The sequence below is a fragment of the Falco biarmicus genome, chromosome 13 (genome assembly GCF_023638135.1).
Source record: "Falco biarmicus isolate bFalBia1 chromosome 13, bFalBia1.pri, whole genome shotgun sequence".
Taxonomy (NCBI): domain Eukaryota; kingdom Metazoa; phylum Chordata; class Aves; order Falconiformes; family Falconidae; genus Falco; species Falco biarmicus.
In genome coordinates, this window is record NC_079300.1 from 29,227,873 (window position 1) to 29,248,500 (window position 20,628).

Below are 20,628 nucleotides of genomic sequence, written 5' to 3' on the forward strand. Positions count from 1 at the left end.
TGTTTCTCCTTCATGGACAGCCCTGAGCTTCCCAGCAGCACAACCCTTTGTTCCAGGGCCGGGCCGCTCTTTCGGTTGTTTTAATTAAGCACGAACGATACCAAAGTCTCCAGTAAAATTCCACTATCTCATCACATCACAGTGTACAACTAATATATATATTACATGTATATATACAAATAAAGTTAATACGTTTTGGCACTATAAAGACTGATTGAAATTGATAGTTAGGGAAGGGATTTTTCATCACACTTGTCAAACCAGCAACGCACCCAAGCCTCCATCAGAGCTGCTGCTCCTTGCTGGCAGCACCCATGTGCCGGGTCCCCGCTGCCCCCTGTGCAGCCCCTGCCCACGACATCTGCTGCGAGGGGCCAGGGCACCAGCGTCTCGCCCCGCGTGGGGCTGACAGCAGCGGAGGGTGGGCACTGGGGGCTGCGGGTGGAAATCGCTGCTGTGGGGAGCGTGACTCAGCCGCTCCAGCAAACTCGGGGCTTGCCTGGACGCCGCAGCTTCTCGGCAGGGACCGCTTCTGCAGCCTGATTTGCTGGGAGGCTGCCAGCAGCCCTGCCATCTCCTCCTCTCTGCAGGCAGCTCGCAGGCAGCTCTGCCCCGTTCTCTGCTCATCGCCTGTGTCTCCGGTGACAAAATGACCCGCTGGAGGACAGGGACACAGGTCTGACTCCTGGACATTCATGGAGCACAGGAGCTGGTGATGTGGCCGAAGGATGCTGCAGGGAAGGTACAGGCAGCCTTGCTGACAGTCGTGCCGGTGGAGGGGCAGTGGGGTGGCCGTGGGTCATAGGCAGCGTCCAGTGCCTGCCGTCAGGGCTTGGTGCTCCTTTTCCCATGGGTGCTGTGACCACCCAGTGCGGCTGAGGGGTGACCTGGTGCCTGGGTGAGGGGCCCTGTGCTGCCTGCAGTGGGACAGGCTGCCAGACCCCTCAGAGGTTCAGCCCCACTCCTGTGGCGCTTGCCAAGCTGGGGAGGGATGGGGGGCAGGCAGTGTGTGCTGCAGGAGAGGCTCTGCCCTTGACCCCGGTGCCCTTAAGGACAGGTATTCTGGGTGTTCTATCAGTGCAGTTGTTCAGCCCCATGGTGGCCATGGAGGACCTGGTGTGAGAGCCCCTCCAGCATGGACTTCTGTATTGCTGGTGGCCATGCCCCAGACCCCCACCAGCCTGCCCACCCTGGCGGGTCAGGAACAAGGATTAAGGGGTGTTTGACCTTATTCAGGAGGCGCTTTCTCAAGCAATTAGTTCTGCCAGTGGATTGTGCTGATGCAGAAAGCCAGTCTGCCAAAATCAGGCTCCTAAGGCTGGTGGGGCTGTGTGGTCTCAGGAGGGAGCCCGGGAGGGAGGCTGGCAAAAAGGCTTTTCCTTGCTGCTCCTTGCCTGCGGCAGCGCTGAACTGGGGGAAGGAAACTTGAAGGAAACACAAGGGTAGCCATGATTTTGCTCCACCACTCCTTGTCCCCCCTAAGGGCTACCCTCCCTCGGGTGTGATGCAGAGTCTGTCTTGCAGAAAGGCAGCCAAAATCCTCCCTAACACAGACCTGCTGACCCACAGCTTCACCAGAGTGCTGTGCTTCTTCGTTACCTAAGCACAGCTCCCTGAGAGGACACCCATTCCCCTTTGGGCTCCAGAGACACCTGGGAGCTTTTCCACCCTTGCTCCAGCAGCTCTCCAGCCTCAGCAGTTCAGGAGCTCAGCAATGGGGGCTGTGAGCGTTTGTGGGAGAGCTCGGGAGTTTTGCAGCCCCTGCCACGCAGCATGCCTGCGTGCAGCTGGGTTTTAGTTCTGGGATCTCAGGGCACCTTTGCAGAGGGCACGGGGCCCCCCTACAGAGGAGTGCCCTGTGTCTGCAGGCAGCGTGTTGGTGCAGATTTTCTGTGCAGGGCCAGGCTCGGGCTGCTCACACAGGAGACCTGGTTTCTGGTCTCCCTGCTGCCAGAAATATCCCAGCTGCCTGCAGCAGAGAGCAAGCGAGGAGAGCTGCAGGCTGGTGGATGGCCAGGCAGCTGCGATGGTGGGCAGAGCGTGGTGGGGTCAATTGGCAGAGGCTGATCGCTCAGGGGCAGCGTAGTGCACCCTGAGGCTGGCTCACTGTCCACGTAGCCCTTGTGTCAGGACCGTGGCGAGGGTCTGGCAGGTTTCTGACAGACCTCTCTCCACCCAGGGAATGATGGAGAGGGCACCCCAGTGCTTTAAGTTCATGGGTATCCTTTTTCTTTTCTGCTGCACCCAGGATGGAGACGTTCAGGACCTTCCAGCCTAGGAACAGGAGAGAGGAGGCTGAGGGGGGCAAGACACAGCAGCCATGGCAGCGCGTGGCCGGTGCACCAGGGTGCTCCCCTCTGAACTGAACAAGGTGTGCCCTGAGAGAGGAGATGACCCTGCCACTCACCCCAGGAGGATGAGCGACTTCGAGGTGGTCCCCAACCTCCAGCAGAGCAGCAGCAGTGTCTCGAAGAGCAGACGGAAGGCACATTTCCCCAGCGGCAGCAATGAAAAGGCAAGTTCAGGTGGTGCTGGAAGAGGGGAGCAGCTGGCCACACACGACCAAAGAGTGTTAATGAGTTATCCAGTGATTCATTAATGGGAGCATTAGATCACTTTAGTTTTAGGGACAGACAGAAAAACCCCCAAACATCTGAGGTACAAGTCCAGCATGCGTATCTCCTCTCCTTGCAGTACACCTGGCTTTGTCCCTGCAGATAGCGATGGAGCTTGCTTTCTTCACATCAAAAGAAGCACCCAAATATGCTCCAAGTACCAGGGTGCCTTCTCCCTGCCCTAACTTCTGGCCCTTTGCAGAAACCCTGACTGCTTGCTGATTTTCCTGCTCCCTCAGGAAAATCTCATCTCGTGGATTCCTGAAAACATCCGGAAGAAAGAGTGCACCTACTTTGTTGAAAGCTCGCAGACGTCAGATTCTGGGTGAGTCAGATAGTCCCTCATTCCTCTCGCCTGCCAGGAAAGCGGAAGGGGTGTTTGGTGAAAAACCTACAGCACCAGAAAATCCCACCTTTCTGTTAAAGAAGCTGGGGTCAAGGGAATTCACAAATGCCTTTCTGTCTGGCTCTTCACCCTGCTGTGTCACCACATGGCTGTGACTCTGTGTCCCAGTGAGGAACCTTTCTGACGCCTTTGCATGCAGTAATTTTCATTGTACTTCATCCCAATCCAGAGCAACGTTAATATTTCTGTCCTAAACCTCTACAGCTGGAAATATCAAATTTTTGCTAGATTTGCCCCCAAGCAGTGCCTTCGTTTCTGCGCAAGGTCTGAGCTAGAGGACGAGCTGGTGGGAGATGCTGGTGCTGGGCTGAGGCAGGTGGGCCAGCTGGGCTTTGCCTTCTGGGTTTAGATTGTTTTTGGAAAAGTTGGTGGTGTGTGTTTCAGGAGGGTTGTGTGCGAGTGCGGCTATCTCAGGGAACAGCACCTGGAAGATGCTGCCAAACCTCCCATCTTCCTGGGGAAGGAATGGGATGCCAGCAGGCACATCCAGGAAATGCCAACAGATGCCTTCGGTGATATCCACTTCACGGGCCTGGGACAGAAGATGGGGAAGGTGACCTGTTTTCCTGTCTCTGGTGCACAGGGAGCCAGTGGTCAGGTCATGCGTGGCAGATGAAAGGCGCCTATTTCCTTCCGGAATGGGAAGATGTTGGGGAGGCCTGGAAATGCCCCAAAGGCAACACTGACCCAAGCGGAATTAGGGGGGTGGGACAGGATCCCTTCTCTCTCCCAGCCCTGTACCAAGTCCCTTTCTGGAACCACGAGACTGCCCTTCATGCCGTGAGGCCCCTGCTTCAAGGGGTGGCTATTCCCCTCTCCTCGTCCTTAGGTTCGTCTTGGGAATGCTCAGTCCCAGGGAAGCGAATGGGAACAGGGTCACACACAAAGACCTGGGGCAGCAGCAGCCACTGGGAAACAGCGTGGGAAGCCCCTGGTTCTTTGGTGGGATAGAAGAAATCGTGGTGGGGGTGCCCTGTTACCCTCACCCTGTTGTTTTCACCCAAAATGCATGTTATGCTCCCTTTTTTGCAGTACGTGCGTGTCTCCTCAGATACCCCTCCACGCGTCATCTACCACCTCATGACACAGCACTGGGGCCTTGATGCACCCAACCTGCTCATCTCAGTCACTGGGGGAGCCAAAAACTTCATCATGAAGCCAAGGCTGAAGAACATCTTCCGGCAAGGGCTGGTCAAAGTGGCCCAGACCACTGGTAAGAGCTGCAGAGGCTCTCCCCATGGTTGCAGCGGGAGAGGGGCCTGTCACCCGGCCACGCCAGGTTCAGCGAGTTGGGGTGCTGTAGGAATGCCGAGCTGGCCTGACGGCTTGCAGGTCCCTGTCTGGACTAGCCCCACCAGGGATGGACTATTCTTGCTTAATCACTGCAAACAGGCTCATAGGGAGCTGGACTGAGATTTGCAACACGTTGCTGAAGAAGACATCTCCTGTGCTGTCAGGGCTTGAGGTAGTGGGCAGGGAAGGCATCTCCTGGGGGATGGAGCATCTCCAAGGACCAGGTGTTCCTGCAGCCATATAGGGGGATGCTAGGAGACTGCTGTGAGCAGAGCCTCTCCCTTCCCAAGCCCCTCTCTGACCCCCAGGAGCCTGGATCATCACGGGGGGGTCCCACGCCGGTGTGATGAAACAGGTGGGAGAGGCAGTGCGAGACTTCATCCTGAGCTGCAGCCACAAGGAAGGCGACATTGTCACCATTGGCATAGCCACCTGGGGAACCGTGTACAACCGGGAGAGCCTCATCTGCCCCATGGTGAGCCAGGCAAAGCTGGAGATGTGTTTGCTTTGCCTACGCCTGGACTTCAGGGGAAGTCCTGCCAGGGACCACGGTGGGAACGGGTGCTTCAAGATGTGCCTGCGGCTGGCAGCCCTGGTAAAACCCAGCTGTGCCAGAAGGAGTGATGGTCTTGGGCTGATAGCTGCTGAGAAGCACCTCTGCCCTACCCAGTGTCTTGTGTAGGTGCTGTGCTTCTCCTGGGAGGACCCTTGTGGGTGTGAGGGCAGGTGGAGCAGGAACAGAAGCGCATGGGGCAAGGCTGACACGCAGGCTGCAGGGGCGGCAGTTTGGCCAGACTGTGCGCTCGTGCTGGCCTGTTCCTGTCCCACATGCTGGTTGCTTTGGTCATCTGGTACTCCTCCTCTGCAGCCCTGCCAGGCTTCTCCCAGAGCCTCTCCTCCTGCACCTTACAGGGTGGCTTTCCAGCCGAGTACATGCTGGATGAGGAGAACCAAGGCAGCCTGTCATGCCTGGACAGCAACCACTCCCACTTCATCCTGGTGGACGATGGGACCCACGGGAGGTATGGGGTGGAAATCCCACTAAGGACCAAGCTGGAGAAGTTCATTTCGGAGCAGACCAAGGTGAAAGGAGGTAACGGCAACACGCAGCCAGGCCTGGGGCAGAGGAGGGCACAAGGCAGGATGGGCCATCCATGGGGAAAGGGTGCCCATCCTGGCCTCAGGTGAGAGGGGAGGCTGTGGCTTCCCTGGAGGATCCAGGCAAGCGGGTTGAGAGGGTTGTCAGGATAAGTGTGGAACCTTGCTCCTCACAAACACGAATCGAATTGTGGGTTGACACAAATCAAAGAGCCTTTCTTTGCCAGCTGCTTGGCTTATGGGGTCACCAAAGGGGTCCCCAAACCTTGTGATGCTGAGCTGATCAGGCAGAGCCATTTTTCCTAAAGGGGGCTTCCAGGTGGGACCTTCTTGCTGTGTAAATCATCTTTTATTCTAACACATGCTCCAGCATCATGACTGCCAGGAGAGGGTCTCTCCTCTCTCCTGGAGCCTGGCTCATCAGGGGCAGTGCTCCCTCCCTGTCTGTCACACCCCACCGCTCAGAAGGGACCGCATCCAGCTGCATGGCAGGGTGCTGCCCCACGGGGAGGTGACCCTGGACTCTGCTTCCCTGCAGGCGTTGCTATCAAGATCCCCATTGTGTGTGTGGTGCTGGAAGGAGGCCCTGGGACACTTGATGTAAGGAACTGCTCCTGCCCGCTCCTGACCGGGGTGGTGGGTGGTGGGAGGGGGCAGCTCCTTGCCTGGGGTGCTGCTCTCCAGCATGGGTGCAAGCGTGGTGGCACACCAGCTGAAATGCATCTGGCCTCTGGGTGGGGTTAGGACCAACCTCCCCGCTCTGTTGCAGACCATCTACAATGCCATCACCAATGGGACCCCCTGTGTGATTGTGGAAGGGTCTGGGCGTGTGGCTGATGTCATTGCACAGGTGGCCAGCTTGCCTGTGCCCAAGATAACCATTGCCTTGATCCAGAAGAAGCTGAGCATGTTCTTCCCTGACACCTATGAGCTCTTCACTGAGGGCAAGCTGGTGGAGTGGACCAAGAAAGTGAGTTTCTTGCAGGCAGACAGCTCCTCTTGCTGAGCTTGAGGAGATCAAAGGGGTCCCCAGGGGTCCTTGCCCATGAGCAGGAAGGCTCTCAGCATGAAGTTTAAGGCTAATCTTCTGCTGACCATCCATCTCCCCCACTGCCTGCTCGCCTTGGGCAGAGAGGCACCATTTGGGAGCAGCCCCAGCCAGTCTGGGAGACCCAGCACAGGGAGTCTGAAGGCAGCTTGAAAGGAGCAAGGGATTGCCCCACGCAGGACAGGGGGCTGTGGGAAGCAGCAGGGAGGAGATGCTGATAATGATTGCTTGCCCATGGCTCTCCTTTGTAGATCCAAGACATAGTGCGGAGCCGGCAGCTCCTGACCATTTTCAGAGAGGGCAAATGTGGCCAGCAGGATGTGGATGTGGCCATCCTCCAGGCCCTGTTCAAAGGTGAGGGGTGGGGAGCTGCTGGGGACGGTGGGGCAAGATGAATGGGATGGGGGTCACAAGTCACCTCCTGCAGCTCCTTGACTTATGGGGTCACCAAAGGGGTCCCTAAACTTTGTGATCCTCATTTGATCAGGAAGAGCTGTTTCTCCCAAAGGGCCAGGTCTCCAAGGGGGCTTCCAGGTGGTATCTTCTCACCATATGAATGAACCTCTGTTCTAACAAGTGTACTTTGCATGCAGCATCCAGAAACCAGGACCACTTTGGTCGTGAGAACTGGGACCACCAGCTGAAATTAGCTGTGGCATGGAACAGGGTGGACATTGCTCGGAGTGAGATCTTCACGGATGACCATGAGTGGAAGGTAAGGCAGTACCTGTGCTGTTTGTCCAGTCAGGCTTACATCTTGTCCCACTTGAGAACTGTGGATATTGAGGGTACTTTTCACCTCAACTGTGCCTAGGGAGAGTATTTGAAGGCATTTCTCATGGACCCTAAACTCCCACCACATTGCTAGGGGCTCTTAATCTGTGCTGTTTTTCAAAAGTGCTCTCAAACACGCAAAGCAGAGGTGAGCACACCCTGCAATTCACCGCTTGTAAAGGCCCTATTTGCCCTGTCACTGTTTACTAAGATGACTGCTACTTTGCTCAAAACCAGTGTCTTCTAAAGACAATTCACCAACCTAGAGCCCAAAATACCTCTTGCCAACTCTGCCTTGCGGTCGCTGCTCATGCCACGTTGTCAAACGGCAACTTGTCTCTAAACTGATCTCACTCAGCCCGGTGCTTCCCTGCTCTGACTTTACTACAGAGTGGGGCAGGGAGCAGCACCAGCCAGTTCTGCTGTCCCACTTCTGATCTTGCTGCTGAGAAGTCAAAGCTGAGCAGGATTATCTGTCCCTTCTGATGGGGCTGTGGGACTTGGAATGGATTTTCCTATTTGGTTCAACAGTTTGGGTTCCCCCAGCTCCATATTCTTTGTGGGACTGGGAAGGACTGGTGGGAACCAGGAAGCTGAAGAGGAAATATTTGATGGTGTGAAAATGCACAGCCCAAGAAAGATCCACAGCTCTGTCAGGAAGGGCGGACGAGGCCGGCTCTCAGATTAGCCGATGCAGGCCAGGGCTGTTGCAGGTGCTGCAGCCCTGGACCGCTGGGGCTGGCATGAAAAGCTGGGGCTGAAACCAAGCTATGGCAGAAGGTCAGCAGGTACCTTCCTGCTGGGACAACACCTCCCCCCTTACCCACGGGCCTTGCTTTCACTTCTAAGCACATGGACATGTTGCCTTGGAAAGGAAAACCCCACAAAGGCTGCGCTGGGTGACTACCAGGAGCAGCTGATCTCCCCATGGCTGAGATCTGGCTGGCAGCACCACAGTCCTTCAGCTGAGGCATTGCACAGGAGACAAGCCTGTGAGGTCCCGTTCATTTGCTTGGTGCATCCTCGTGAGCTGGGGAAAGAGGGTCTACCCTCTACCCTACCCTATCCCTCCACCCGGCAGCCAAGGGCACAGAGGGCTTCACCGCCAGAGGAGAGGGCACACTAACCCACAAGCATGCCGCTGGGGGATGTCCTGCAAGTCCAGGTGCCTCCCGGCTGCTCTCTCACACCCCAAAACTCCTGGTGTGCTCAGGGATAAAAACTTCCCCCCCCACGTGAGGCTCTGCTCTGGGGCCCTGGAGCTTCTCACCTCTGCCTCTGGCCTGCCAGCCCACAGATCTCCACCCCGTGATGGCAGCTGCCCTGATCTCCAACAAGCCAGAGTTTGTGAAGCTGTTCCTGGAGCAGGGCGTGCGTCTCAAGGAGTTTGTCACCTGGGACACCCTGGTTTACCTCTACGACAACATGGCACCATCCTGCCTGTTTCACAGCAAGCTGCAGAAGGTCCTGCTGGAGGAGAGAGAGCACGCAGCTGGCTCCAAAATGCCAAAAATCCAACTGCACCATGTCTCCCAGGTGCTGCGGGAGCTGCTGGGCTGCTCCACACAGCCTCTCTACCCCAAGCCCAAGCACGTGGAGCGGCCCCGGCTCTCCATCCCTGTCCCGCACATCAAGCTGAATGTACGCATCTCCAGGTTGCGCGGTGGTGGGGTTGCATTAGAGAGGGGAACGCTGGCTCAAGAAGCCATCTTGGAGGTTGCAGCTCGGTCTCTGTCCTCTTGCCTGCTCAAGAATCCCACTTCAAGTCCCTTAAAGCCCTGTCCAAGTCATCTGCCCCACATTCAATGCATGACTCCCATCCTCCTACGCCTGGAGCACCTTGTGGCTGCGTAATGCCGGTGGGCAGGACCCGGTGGGGTGGGTGCACTGGACAGGCTTGGCACATCCCCACGTGATCCTCACCCTAGAAAAAGCGGCATTTCCAGGATGAGTCCAGTCTTGGCCACGCCGCTATCTGCAGCAAAGGCCCCTCCATGGGTGGTGGAGGCAGGCACCCAGGGTTTGGGGGTGGCTTTGTGCTGAGGGGCTTTCTGCTCTCTGCAGCCTCTTGGCAGGAGGTCTGACCATTGCACACCTTGCAGGTTCAGGGGTCAAGTCTCCGGTCCCTCTACAAGCGCTCTGCCGGCCGAGTCACCTTCACCATGGACCCAGTCCGAGACCTGCTCATCTGGGCTGTGGTCCAGAACCGCAAGGAGCTGGCAGAAATCATCTGGGCCCAGGTATCACAGCCCAGAGCTGTTGGTCACAGCTGAGAGGCTCAGATGGAGCCAGACCTCCCAGCCCCAAAATGAAAGACTGCCCCTGCTGGGATTTGGGACATGGCAGTGCCCGAGCCTGACCCCCAGCCAAATGGGAGCCAGCTAGTGAGCCTGTGGACACTTGATGCTCATCCCCAGCCACACCACGAGGCTAGGTCCGTCTCTTCCCAGCCAAAACACACGCTGCAGCCAGAGGTGGCAAGCTGGCCCAGAAGCATGCTTTGCCTTCCTTGCAAAGGCTGAGGGGGGGCTCAGCGCAGTACAGGCAGGACACAGGCGCATGGCAGCTGGGGTGGAGAAGGCTTCTAGCCATAAACAGCATCCCTGGACAAGAGGCAGTGTGGCTGGGGGTGTGGTGAAGACGCCGTGCAGAGCTGTGGAGTCACGCTGTCCTGTCACCCGAGGCTTCCCACAGGGACAGCAGGGTTGTCCCCAGAGGGGAGCACAGCTCAGCCCTTGCATGGCAAGCTGCCCACCCTGAGCGCGGTCTGCTCGGGACGCCCTCCTCCCCTCCGGTGGGAGCGGGGGGGGGGCCTGGCAGGACTGCTGGCACCTGCGGGGCAGGGTGCAGGAGCCCCACTCTCTCTGCCCTCTTTGCTCCAGAGCCAGGACTGCATGGCTGCCGCGCTGGCCTGCAGCAAAATCCTGAAGGAGCTCGCCAAGGAGGAGGAAGACACCGACACCACCGATGCCATGCTGGCCCTGGCTGAGCAGTACGAGCAGAAGGCGATCGGTGAGTGGGAGGGGTCCGGCAACCCGGAGCTGCTCGAGTGCCCTGCAGGGCTGGCTAGCTTTGCCCAGGAGGTGTCCGGGGGTGACGGGTGGGATGGGTGGTGCCCAGCACCCTTGCCGCCGTTGGGGTCGTGGTGCTGTGAGCCCTGTGCCCGGGAGGTAGTGGGAGTGCAGAGGGTGCTGCTGTGTGGTGCCATGTCCGGATCCAGCTGTGAAGGGTGACCCTGAGAGCACCGCACTGAGCCCCAGGCTGGCCCAGAGCTCAGCCTTGTCTCCCTGGTACCTGCCTGGCCAGGCGTGTTCACAGACTGCTACCGCAAGGATGAAGAGAGAGCCCAGAAGCTTCTCACCCGTGTCTCTGAGGCCTGGGGGAAGACAACCTGTCTGCAGTTGGCACTGGAGGCCAAAAACATGAATTTTGTGTCCCATGGGGGTGTCCAGGTGGGTTCCCAGCAGTGGTGCTTGGAGGGGAAGCACTCAGGTATTCCCTGCCCCAGAGCCAGGGTTCCCTGTTAGCAGCAGTGGGGCTCTGCCCCTCAACCCCGCTCTGATGGCAGAAGCTCCTGTAACCAGCGCTCCTCTTCCTCCCTCCTTACAGGCCTTTCTAACCAAAGTCTGGTGGGGAAAGATGTGCGTGGACAATGGGATTTGGCGGGTGATCGCATGCATGCTGTTCTTCCCACTTCTCTGCACCAGCCTTATCACCTTCAGGTATGCAGCTGGGGCACGTGTGCACCGAGGCAGGGATTTCCTCCAGCCTCGCTCTGCAGCTGGCTGCGAGAAGGTGCCATGGCATCTCCTCAGGCAGCTGAGCCCTGCTTCTACCCCTGCTCCCTGCAGGGAGAAGAGGCTGCAGCCCATGGGCTGCATGATGCGCCTCCGAGCCTTCTTCACAGCACCCATCGTCATCTTCCTCATGAACATCCTCTCTTACTTCACCTTTCTCCTGCTCTTTGCCTACGTCTTGATGGTTGACTTCCAGCCACTGCCGTCCTGGCGGGAGTACCTCATCTACTTCTGGCTCTTCTCCCTGGTGTGCGAGGAGACCCGCCAGGTATGGGGCAGGCAGGGCAGAGGCTGGGAGGAGGCGAGAGGAGGGAGAGACACCCCTCTGGGTGCTCCTGGGAGGTCCTGCACAGCTCATGTTCCCATGCTGCTTCTCATGTCACCACCCATTCCGAAAGGTCCCTGCAGAAGGGACTGCCAGATGCCCCCATTTCCGAGACCAGAGAATCTCCTTGGCTACGTCTGGCCTGGTGCCAGGTACTTGCAGGAAAACATGCTGGTTTGAGCTGAAAACGTCAGGAGATGGAGGGGCTACCTCCTTCCTTGGGTATTTATTCCCAGAAGCATTTCCAGGCTTTGCTTGACGTTTGATTTTTTCAGCTTTTGCTTCAACAGCCCAGAGCTTTCCTCACCAGACTAAAGAGCCCCATGTCTCAGGTATCTCTCCCCACGCTCCTTCCATGCCCCTGTAGAAAACCCCATAAGCTCAGGTTAACCTCAGGTAAGCAGGAGGGTCCCGTGAAGGGCAGCAGGTCTCTGTGGTCCCTCCCATCCACAGGGCACACGAGTATCCTACAAGGCTCTCACTGAAATACCAACCCCTCTTCTCTTCCAAACAGCTCTTGTATGATCCAGATGGGTTTGGCGTTGTGAAAATGGCTTCCCTGTATTTCAAGGACTTCTGGAATAAGCTAGATATCTGCGCCATCCTCATCTTTATCACAGGGCTGACTTGCAGGTGAGCTGCAGAGCTACTCGGCAGCGTGCAGGCTCAAGCCACAGCTGAGGCTACAAAACTAGTGTAAGAATTGTGCAGGTTTTTCAATTGCAATTTCTTCTTCCAAAGGCCAAAGAAGATTTTTGTTGCCATGTGATTAATTCTGATCAATCCACTTCTGCTTTCAGCTGCTTTTAGGAAAGAAGTTTTTCATGCCACAACTGTCACCCAGCAATCTGGGGAAGCGCGCTTATATTGCAGAAACAATCCTGCGAGATCAGAAAAAAAACCACACTGGTGACACTGAGGTGTTTCCTTTCCTTTTTTTCTGTGCCCAGGCTGATTCCATCAACGTTATACCCCGGGCGCATCATACTGTCACTGGCTTTTATAATTTTCTGCCTGCGTCTGATGCACATTTTCACAGTCAGTAAAACGCTGGGGCCCAAGATCATCATTGTGAAGCGCATGGTGAGAGCTGCCCTCCCTCCTGCCAGGGTGATCAGCTAGAGCACGGGATGGATGTGCCACCTGTGTTATCCTACCCTGGAGTGAGGTTTGCTCCAGGACACAATTTTGCTTCCCCTCTGTCTTTGCAGATGAAGGACGTCTTCTTCTTCCTCTTCCTGCTAGCAGTGTGGGTGGTGTCCTTCGGCGTCGCCAAGCAGGCCATCCTGATCCACAATGAGGAACGTGTGGAGTGGCTTTTCCGTGGCGTGGTCTACCACTCTTACCTGACCATCTTCGGGCAGATTCCCTCCTACATTGATGGTACAGGACACCAGCCTGTGACAGCACATGGCATGAGCAGGGTGGCTGTGGCAAGGTTGAGGGCTTCCAAGCTCATGCCACAGTCTGCCTAGCTCCTGCGTGGAAGTCCTGCAAGGGGCTCCTCTCCAAGCACAACGTGAGGCCAGAAGGGAGCAATGGCAGGGTGTGGGGATGGAGCTCTGCTCCGGCATGTTGGGAGCACTGCCGTGGATGCAAACCCAGGAGTGGTATCTGCCCACACAGGCAAGGGAGCACCCTAGCAAAGGCGCAGGAGCATGGGTCGATCCAGCTCGGTGCCACAAAGCTGGTGGCAGTGAGCAGAGCACCTGGGATGATGCAGGTCGAGGTCAAATCCCTGCCCAGTGCTAAAGTCCCTTGGTGCTGGGCACTTTCAGAGAGCGCAGCGTGCTCCCTGAGACATGAGGTTTGGCTGCGGCAGCGTCACGCTGTGCTCTCTGGCAGGGGTCAACTTCAACATTGACCAGTGCAGCCCCAATGGGACCGACCCCTACAAGCCCAAGTGCCCAGAGACAAATGAGGACAACAAGAAACCCATCTTCCCAGAGTGGCTGACGGTCATCTTACTGTGCCTGTACCTGCTCTTCACCAACATCCTCCTTCTCAACCTCCTCATTGCCATGTTCAAGTGAGTCTGACCTGTCCCCATGGTCCTGACAGCGAATCGAGCTGGCTTTGCTTGCAGGCTTGGCCACGGCCAGGGCACCGCACACTGAGAAAGTGCAAGGAGGGTGCTGGGGCACATGCTGACAGAGCACAGGGCACTTGCGGGGGGCCATAGATATGGTGGAAGTGGCTGGTGCAGGCCAGGGCTGGTCAGAGACAGGTAGGAGCTGGGGCACCATACAGACATGATGTGACCTCTCGTTCCCACGGCACGGCTGACGCCTGGGCTCTTCCCCAGCTACACCTTCCAGCAGGTCCAGGCTCACACAGACCAGATCTGGAAGTTCCAGCGGCACGACCTGATCGAGGAGTACCATGGCCGCCCACCTGCGCCTCCACCCTTCATTCTCCTCAACCACCTGCAGATCCTGGTCCGGCGAGGCTTGCTCCGCAGGCCGGCCACGCGCCACAAACAGCTCAGTGAGGACCAGCATCTCCCCTCCTGCCCTTCGCCCCCTCCCCGGGGCATGGCACTGTGCACCGAGGCACGAAGCTTGGCGCCCAGGCTGTGGTACTGGGGTTGGGGACGCCTGGGGATCTGACAGCACTGCTGTCCCCTTCCTCTGGCAGAAGAGAAGCTGGAGAAGAACGAGGAAGCTGCCCTCCTCTCCTGGGAGATGTACCTGAAGGAGAACTATCTGCAGCACCAGCAGTGCCAGGAGAAGCAGAACACAGAGCAGAAGATCCAAGACATCGCACAGAGGTACCAGCGCTCCTGAGGCAGAGGCATCCTTCTGTCCTTCAGTGTCCTGGGCAGGGAAGAGTTGGGATCAACGCAGAGGTGGCTGCTGAGGGGGCTTCTCTCTGCACTGTCCCTCCAGGGTTGATGTCCTGGCAGAGCTGCTGGACTTGGACCGGGTGAAGAGGACAGGGCTGGTGGAGCAGAGGCTGGTCTCTCTGGAAGACCAGGTGAGGCAGAAGTTGAGCAACTACCTAAGAAAGATGGGGTTTTCCAGGGACTGAGTCAACAGAAGCACAAGGGAAAGCCCCTCTGAATCAATCCCCCTGCAAACAAGTTTGAGTTTCCTTGCCAAACAGTAGCATCCAAGAGGAAAAGGTCTATGGGAAATGTTCTGTTTGATTTGATTCCGAAGTGAGCAGGATGAAGGTGGGATGTGGTGGGATGTGCCCCTGCCTCCGCTGGTCACCCAAGCAGTTAGACCAGACCCAGCTCTTCTCCTTGGTCTCAGGGGACCCTCCAGACCTCCTGGAGACAGGGGACTCCCTGCTCCTTCCCCGTGAAGCTGTTCCACACCCCGCACCAGCAGTGGGGTGCCCGGGGAGCCGGACCAGGCCCCAGCGTCTCCTCTCTGAGACAGCCGCAGCATGGCTGCTGTTTCCACTTCCATTTCCACGTGCCGTGAAAAAAATATTTCCCTGGAGGCAGTTTTCCGAGCCGAGCATTGGGCCACAGCAAGGACTTCTGCTGCCCTGGGGGGTGAGCGGCCAGCAGCCGAGGGCAGCAGTGCCTCCTGCCAGGGCCGTATCCTGCAGTACTCAAGCAAGGGAGCCCGGGGGGCAGCGGGGGTCCGAGAGGGCTGACCCCACTGCGTCCCATGCAGGTGCATCAGAGCGCCCAGGCCCTGAGGTGGATAATGCAGGCGCTGCAGGGCAATGGCTTTGGCTCAGGCGAGGACATGCCGCCCGTGGGTAAGCAGAACCTGTCTCCACCCCAGCAGCACCAAGGAACCCCAGGACACCACCCATGGGCTACGGGCCAGGGCTAAGCAGCCCCTCGCACCCCTCTGTTAAGCAGCAAGGCAGAGGAGAGGTTCCTTTGGCCCAGGGAGGTCTGAGGGCTCTGTGAGGCCACCCAGCCCCTCCTGCGGCCATTCCCACCCTCCACTCCAGAGCCCTCCCTGCAGCCCATGGCTGAGGCTCTCCACTGCAGCATCCCTGGAGGAGTTCCTCCAGGGCCTGCCAGAAGGGATTTCAGGGGCCAGGTCACCTGGGGACATCAGCATCCCCAGAAGAGACCCAGCTGGGCCCCTCAGCAGAGCCACAGTCCGCGGCACCAGACTCAGCACGCTGCTTTGTGGGGCCTTGCTGTCTGTGTCTGCCTCACAGGCTCCAGCAAAGCCCTGGAGACAAAAGCCTTTGACCTGGAGAGGAAACTTGAGGAGACCCAGCCCCTGCACCACGTGCTTGCCCGAAACCTCCTGTACCCAGGGTCTCACACACACCGTTTCCCTGTGCCGGATGAGAAGGTTCCCTGGGAGGTAGGAGCTGTGACCCTGGGCAGTGGGGCTGGGAAGAGGGCGATGGGGCAGATCCCAGTAGCGATGGGAATAGGAACAGACCTGTCGTCGCACCTGTGTCACACTTGGGAACACCTGTTCTTCCCAGCCCTGGAAGAAGTGGCTTCCTGGAGCAGCTGCTCTGAGGACCTCCCAGGGACAAGGAGAGGCGAATGGGCATTGTTCTTGCTGGGATCTGCAGTGCTAGGGGTGTCTGAGGATGCTCGGTTGGGAGACAGAGGGTACAGCCACCTGGGTCTGCATTTCCTGAAGCGGGGCTGGCTCAGGGTCAGGGACAGGATCTTGGTGCTGGCTTCCAGGGGGCCATGAGTGAGAGGCACCAGTCCTCCAGCCAAAACCCTCATCTCAGCCCCTGAGCAGAGCCCAGAGCCCTGCGTGCCTTGGGGAGTGCTGCCACAAGCTGGGCAGAGGAAGGGACTGGGTCAGAAAGTGTCCCCAGGGGTCCTGCTGCCAGAGCAGGGACCCAAGGAGGGACTTGACATGGCCATGTGCCCTGCAGGTGGATTTCCCACTCTACGACCCTCCTGCCTACTCAGCAGACCACAAGGACATGGCTGTGCAGGACCCGTTCAGCCTGTGAGTGTCCCTGCTGGCTCCCTGCTCCTCTGCCCCTTCCCCGGGGTGGCAGAGCCAGCCCTCCCTGCCGGGCTGCCTCTTGCCCCCCAGGTCCTTGGAGTCTCTCCTGAAGATCAACTACAACACCATGGACGGGCTGATCGACCGGCAGAGCTTCCACGGCCTCTACACCGTGCAGGATGGGCTGCCGCTGTGAGCGCATCCGTTGGGGGGAGGCAGGCCCAGGGGGGAGCTGCGGTGCCCAGCTGGAGGCAAAGCAACGGGGAGACAGAGAATCCAGGGGGGGCTGCATCCTTCCCCTTTCTGCTTTCCTGTGGCTAATGGTGGGGCAGTGATAATGGCATGCATTGTCCTCAGGGCTGCCCTCCCCCCCAAAAAAAAAAAATTACCCAGCACCCTAGAAGAGGTGCAGTGCAGTGGTGGGAAATTTGGGGAAGTGGTACAGGGCTTTGATCGGTGTGATGGGGGGTGCAGATGGACCCTGGCTTTGTCGCAGCCTGCTCGCTCTCACCCTGCCAGGAACCCCATGGGCAGGACGGGACTGCGAGGCCGTGGGCGGCTGCACTGCTTTGGGCCCAACCACGCTCTGCACCCTGTTGTGACACGGTGAGTGCATGGGGACAGAAGTGTCCTGCTCCAGGATGGGGCCGCGGAGGTGGAGTGGGAAAGGCAGCACAAAGCCAGCTCAGAGAGACTGGCACCTGCCAAACCCACCGCTGCCTGTTCAGCCACTGCTGGGCAGGGGGAGACTGCCTCCAGCTGCAGTGTAACGAGGGCCTCTCCCACAGCTGGAGGAGGAATTTGGATGGATCCATTATAAGGAAGAGCCTGAAGAAGATGCTGGAAGTCCTAGTAGCTCAGTACCCGCTGTCAGAAGTCTGGGCTCTGCCTGGGGTAAGAGCTGGTGGAAACCTGGTGCAGAAGGATCTGGGGAGGCGGGGACCAGCTGCTGGGTGGATGCCCTGCAGCAAGGGAGAAACAGCAACAAGTCACAGCCTCGTCCGAGGAGGTACCTCTGCACCTCCTGCATTGCATCTGCGCGCAGGACTGTGCTGCCCGGAGTGCTGGGCGAGCAGTGGTCCCATTACACACCCCCACCCACCCTGACCCTCTGTCTCCTGCTTCTCCCTTCTCCTCATCCTCCATGGCTTCACTTCTCACGTGTCCTTCATGTAGGTGTGTTAAGCCTTAAGGCATACCGTCCTTTGACAGAGAGGTGCAGAGACTGAATCAGACAAACTCAGGCATCTGCTTGGGCACAGCTGAGGACTTCTGGCAGGAGAGGGAGGGAGGGAGGCACCGCCGCTGCTTGCTTCCCCCATCAGATCTTGTGGCATCTTCTGTAGTGGTGGAAACTGCCCGGTGGCCAAGCTGGTGGCAGTGAGGGAGGCTGGGCTGGCCTGGTGGCAGGCCTCCCCTGTTGACATCTGCTTTGGTGCAGGGGTCGCTGGAGCCGGGCGAGACGCTCCCACTGAAGCTCAAGTGGATCCTGCGCCGGGAGTTCTGGCCCCAGTTCCAGAACTTGCTGAAACAAGGCACTGAGGTGGGGGACATGCAGGTGTCCCGGCAGTACAGGGGCATGCGAGTGTTACAGCGGTACAGGGGCATGCAGGCATCACCCTGGCACAGGGGCACACAGGCGTCACGGCGGAACAGGCACATGGGGACACCACCATTGTACGGGACATGTGGATATCATGGTAGCACAGGGGCATGTGGGTGTCCCCAGGGTCCAGGGCCAGGGTGTACCATCCCTGGGCCACTGCTCCCATCGGGGAGGAATGGCGGGGGGAGGAGGAGACACACCATAATGGCTTCGCACTGCGCAAAGGTCTGCGAGGCAGCCCAGGGACCCTGGGGATGGGCTGCACATACTGGTTTCTGCGCCTGCTGCCATTGCTCTCCGTGGCCCCAGCTGCAGTGGGCACAGGGCACTGGACTCCAGCAGGGCCGAGGAGATGTGGGGCGATGCCCCACCACCCCCGGGGCCTCTCAGTGCCCTCAGAGAGGTGATGAGGGCTCTGCTAACGTGGCATTTCTTCACCACACACAGATACACAAGGGGTACTTTGACGATCCCCGCAACACAGATAATGCCTGGGTCGAGACGGTTGCTGTCAGTGTGCACTTCGACAGCCAGAACGACGTGGAGATGAAGCGGCTGAATTCGGTATGGTTATCTCGCCCCCGTGGCTTCCTGACCTGGCTCTCAGCATGGGGCAGGGGAGGAGGATCTCCAGACCCAGACCTCACCCTCATCAAGAGTGGGCTGCTCCAGCTGCATGCAGTGGAGGAAGAACATGGGGTTGAACATGGGGTGGCACTGCAACGGGGATCCCAAAAAGAAAGGGTGGGACGATGGGGACTAGAGGTGCTGTTGAGCATGGCTGGCATGGGCCCTTGCCAGCAGCACATACTGATGTCTCTGGTCCCCTTCCAGTTCCTTCAGGGCTGCGACCCGGAGCTGTGCATCCGCTGGCAGGTGCTGGACAAGAGGATCCCCCTGCACGCCAACCACAAGATGCTCCTGCACAAGGTCTCGACCCTCCTTGGCGCCTACTACTGAGTCCTCAAGCACAGGCCAGGGCTCCTGCTACCGCAGAGCAGGTTCTGGTTGGGACCTGCAGCTCTACCCCAGCTCACCTGTGAGACCATGGGCAGCTACTGGAGACTAGGTACTTTGGTTGCCTCCATGAATATATGTTTCAGGTCTCTGGGAGGAAAACCATTCCCTTCCCAGCAGCCAGGAGCAGGGGCTGCCTGGACAGAGCCTACACAGCATCCCAGTCACCTGAGCCACAGGGCTCAGCCCCAGCTTATGTCTTGGTGTGTCCGCATCAGCCGCAGCACTAGCCCAGGGCTGGGGCCACGCAGAGCCACAGGGCTGTTCCTGCAAGGTGTTCCTTCTCTCAGCTCCACCCTGCTCTTTACTTCGCTGTGGGCACTGAGGACCTGCCAGCCCCAGCTCCTCTTCCACCTGGGATATCCATCAGGCAGCTCTGCTCCCCTGCTCCTGCTCTGAGCCCCGGCAGCCCCACTGCCACAGCTCTGGGAGGACTGCTCTGGAGAAGGCTTGGGGTCTTTTGCACCTAGAGGCCCTGACTGCCCTGCAAGTCGCTCCCGTGGCAGCTGTCCCCATAACTCTGGTTGCCTCAGACCCAACAACATGGTCCTGAGCTGTGACCCAGCAATTCTGAAGGTGTGAGCAGCTCTTGGCTTATATACCTATGGTTTCATAGCTCTGCACAGGTCCACTTGCTGTGTCCCATACTGTTACGTGATCCTGCGCGTGCATGCTGAGCACCACCTTGTAACTGAACTCCTTCCCTCTGTCTGAGCCAAGGCACCAGCTAAATGTCACCTGCCTGCCCCTGTCCCCTTGTGCACATGGATGGAAAGGGGCAGCTTGCTGGGACCCAGGTGATCCATGTGCTGCGGTCCCTTGGTAGGGACAGGAGCGATGACATCAGTGTGTCCATCCCAGGCATCTCTGCTCTTATGGGGTCCTTTGCTCACCTTGGCTGTTGCCTGCTACAGGGAGAACAAGGCGGAGTGGAGGCATTTCTTGACAATAGCCCAGAACAGCCCCACATGTCATGGCATGTTGTGCCCAGGACTGCTTGGGGGGGATGGGGGGGTGTGGGGGGTTTGGGGGTGAATTTCAGTGCCCCCCACCTCTCCTGATGGATCAGGCACTGGACAGCTGGGACTGCTCTTCCCACACTGGTGGCCACCACAGCGCAACTGCAATTTCACCAGTGATGCACTGGGGCTTGGTGTGGGGGTGGGATGCCAGACTGGCAATTTAGTCAACCCAATTCAATAAACCATATATTAAATAATTAAAGGCTGGTGGTCTGTTGCAGCTGTTTAAGCTGGGAGCGCACATCCGTGACGAGCCCAGTCTGAGTGTTCCCATCCCCAGCCTTGTTGCACAAACTCCCTTTGCCTGCAGATGCACCCCCCGGTGCCGGCTGCAGAGGCAATGTGGCGCGGCAGGAGTCAGTATGAGGGGCTGCTGGGGAGCAAGCTGCGCGCCACGGTGGTGGCACAGCACCTTCTGCCGCGGCCCTGGGCGGTGGCACAGCACCTCCTGCCATCGCCCTCCGCCCGCTCGACGGCCGCTGCCGGTCTCCCCCGCCGTCCCGCCGGGGGCGCAGGCGCGGGCCGGGCCGGGGGCACCGCGCGGGGGGAAGAGCCGGTCGTGCCTCGCACCGCCCGCGGACAAAGCTCCCAGACCAGCGAGCGGTGCCCCCAGCCTCAGAACGATAGCTGAAACCTAATTAGCATCACTCAATTACAGCACGAAAGGGCTCCGGGCGGACGCTGGCACCGTGGCTGTGCTGCCCGGCTGTCCCACCGCCCAGCTCC

At 58.6% G+C, this 20,628-nt stretch overlaps 1 protein-coding gene across 2 annotated transcripts; it reads left to right on the top strand.

The window, feature by feature from the left end:
- Window positions 1-526: 526 nt before the first annotated feature.
- On the top strand, window positions 527-20,088 carry TRPM2 (transient receptor potential cation channel subfamily M member 2). 2 transcript variants are annotated; one of them, XM_056359122.1, is made up of 33 exons: window positions 527-742; window positions 2,249-2,515; window positions 2,855-2,940; window positions 3,406-3,574; window positions 4,054-4,234; window positions 4,623-4,789; window positions 5,227-5,407; window positions 5,951-6,012; window positions 6,182-6,382; window positions 6,712-6,814; window positions 7,054-7,175; window positions 8,525-8,875; window positions 9,337-9,474; window positions 10,117-10,246; window positions 10,541-10,686; window positions 10,844-10,956; window positions 11,086-11,299; window positions 11,871-11,989; window positions 12,307-12,439; window positions 12,568-12,739; window positions 13,202-13,385; window positions 13,662-13,843; window positions 13,994-14,126; window positions 14,245-14,332; window positions 14,986-15,073; window positions 15,491-15,642; window positions 16,181-16,257; window positions 16,348-16,449; window positions 16,777-16,863; window positions 17,046-17,151; window positions 17,699-17,800; window positions 18,311-18,427; window positions 18,698-20,088. In XM_056359122.1, exons 2-33 carry the CDS (start codon window positions 2,321-2,323, stop codon window positions 18,821-18,823), a joined length of 4,527 nt encoding a protein of 1,508 aa, XP_056215097.1. In that variant the 5' UTR covers window positions 527-742; window positions 2,249-2,320; the 3' UTR covers window positions 18,824-20,088. The 2 variants fall into 2 exon arrangements, 1 of the variants encoding a protein (XP_056215097.1); XR_008825281.1 differs by lacking the exons at window positions 6,712-6,814; window positions 9,337-9,474; window positions 10,117-10,246; ... (17 more) ...; window positions 18,311-18,427; window positions 18,698-20,088 and having other exon boundaries at window positions 8,525-8,659.
- The last annotated feature ends 540 nt before the right edge of the window (window positions 20,089-20,628 follow it).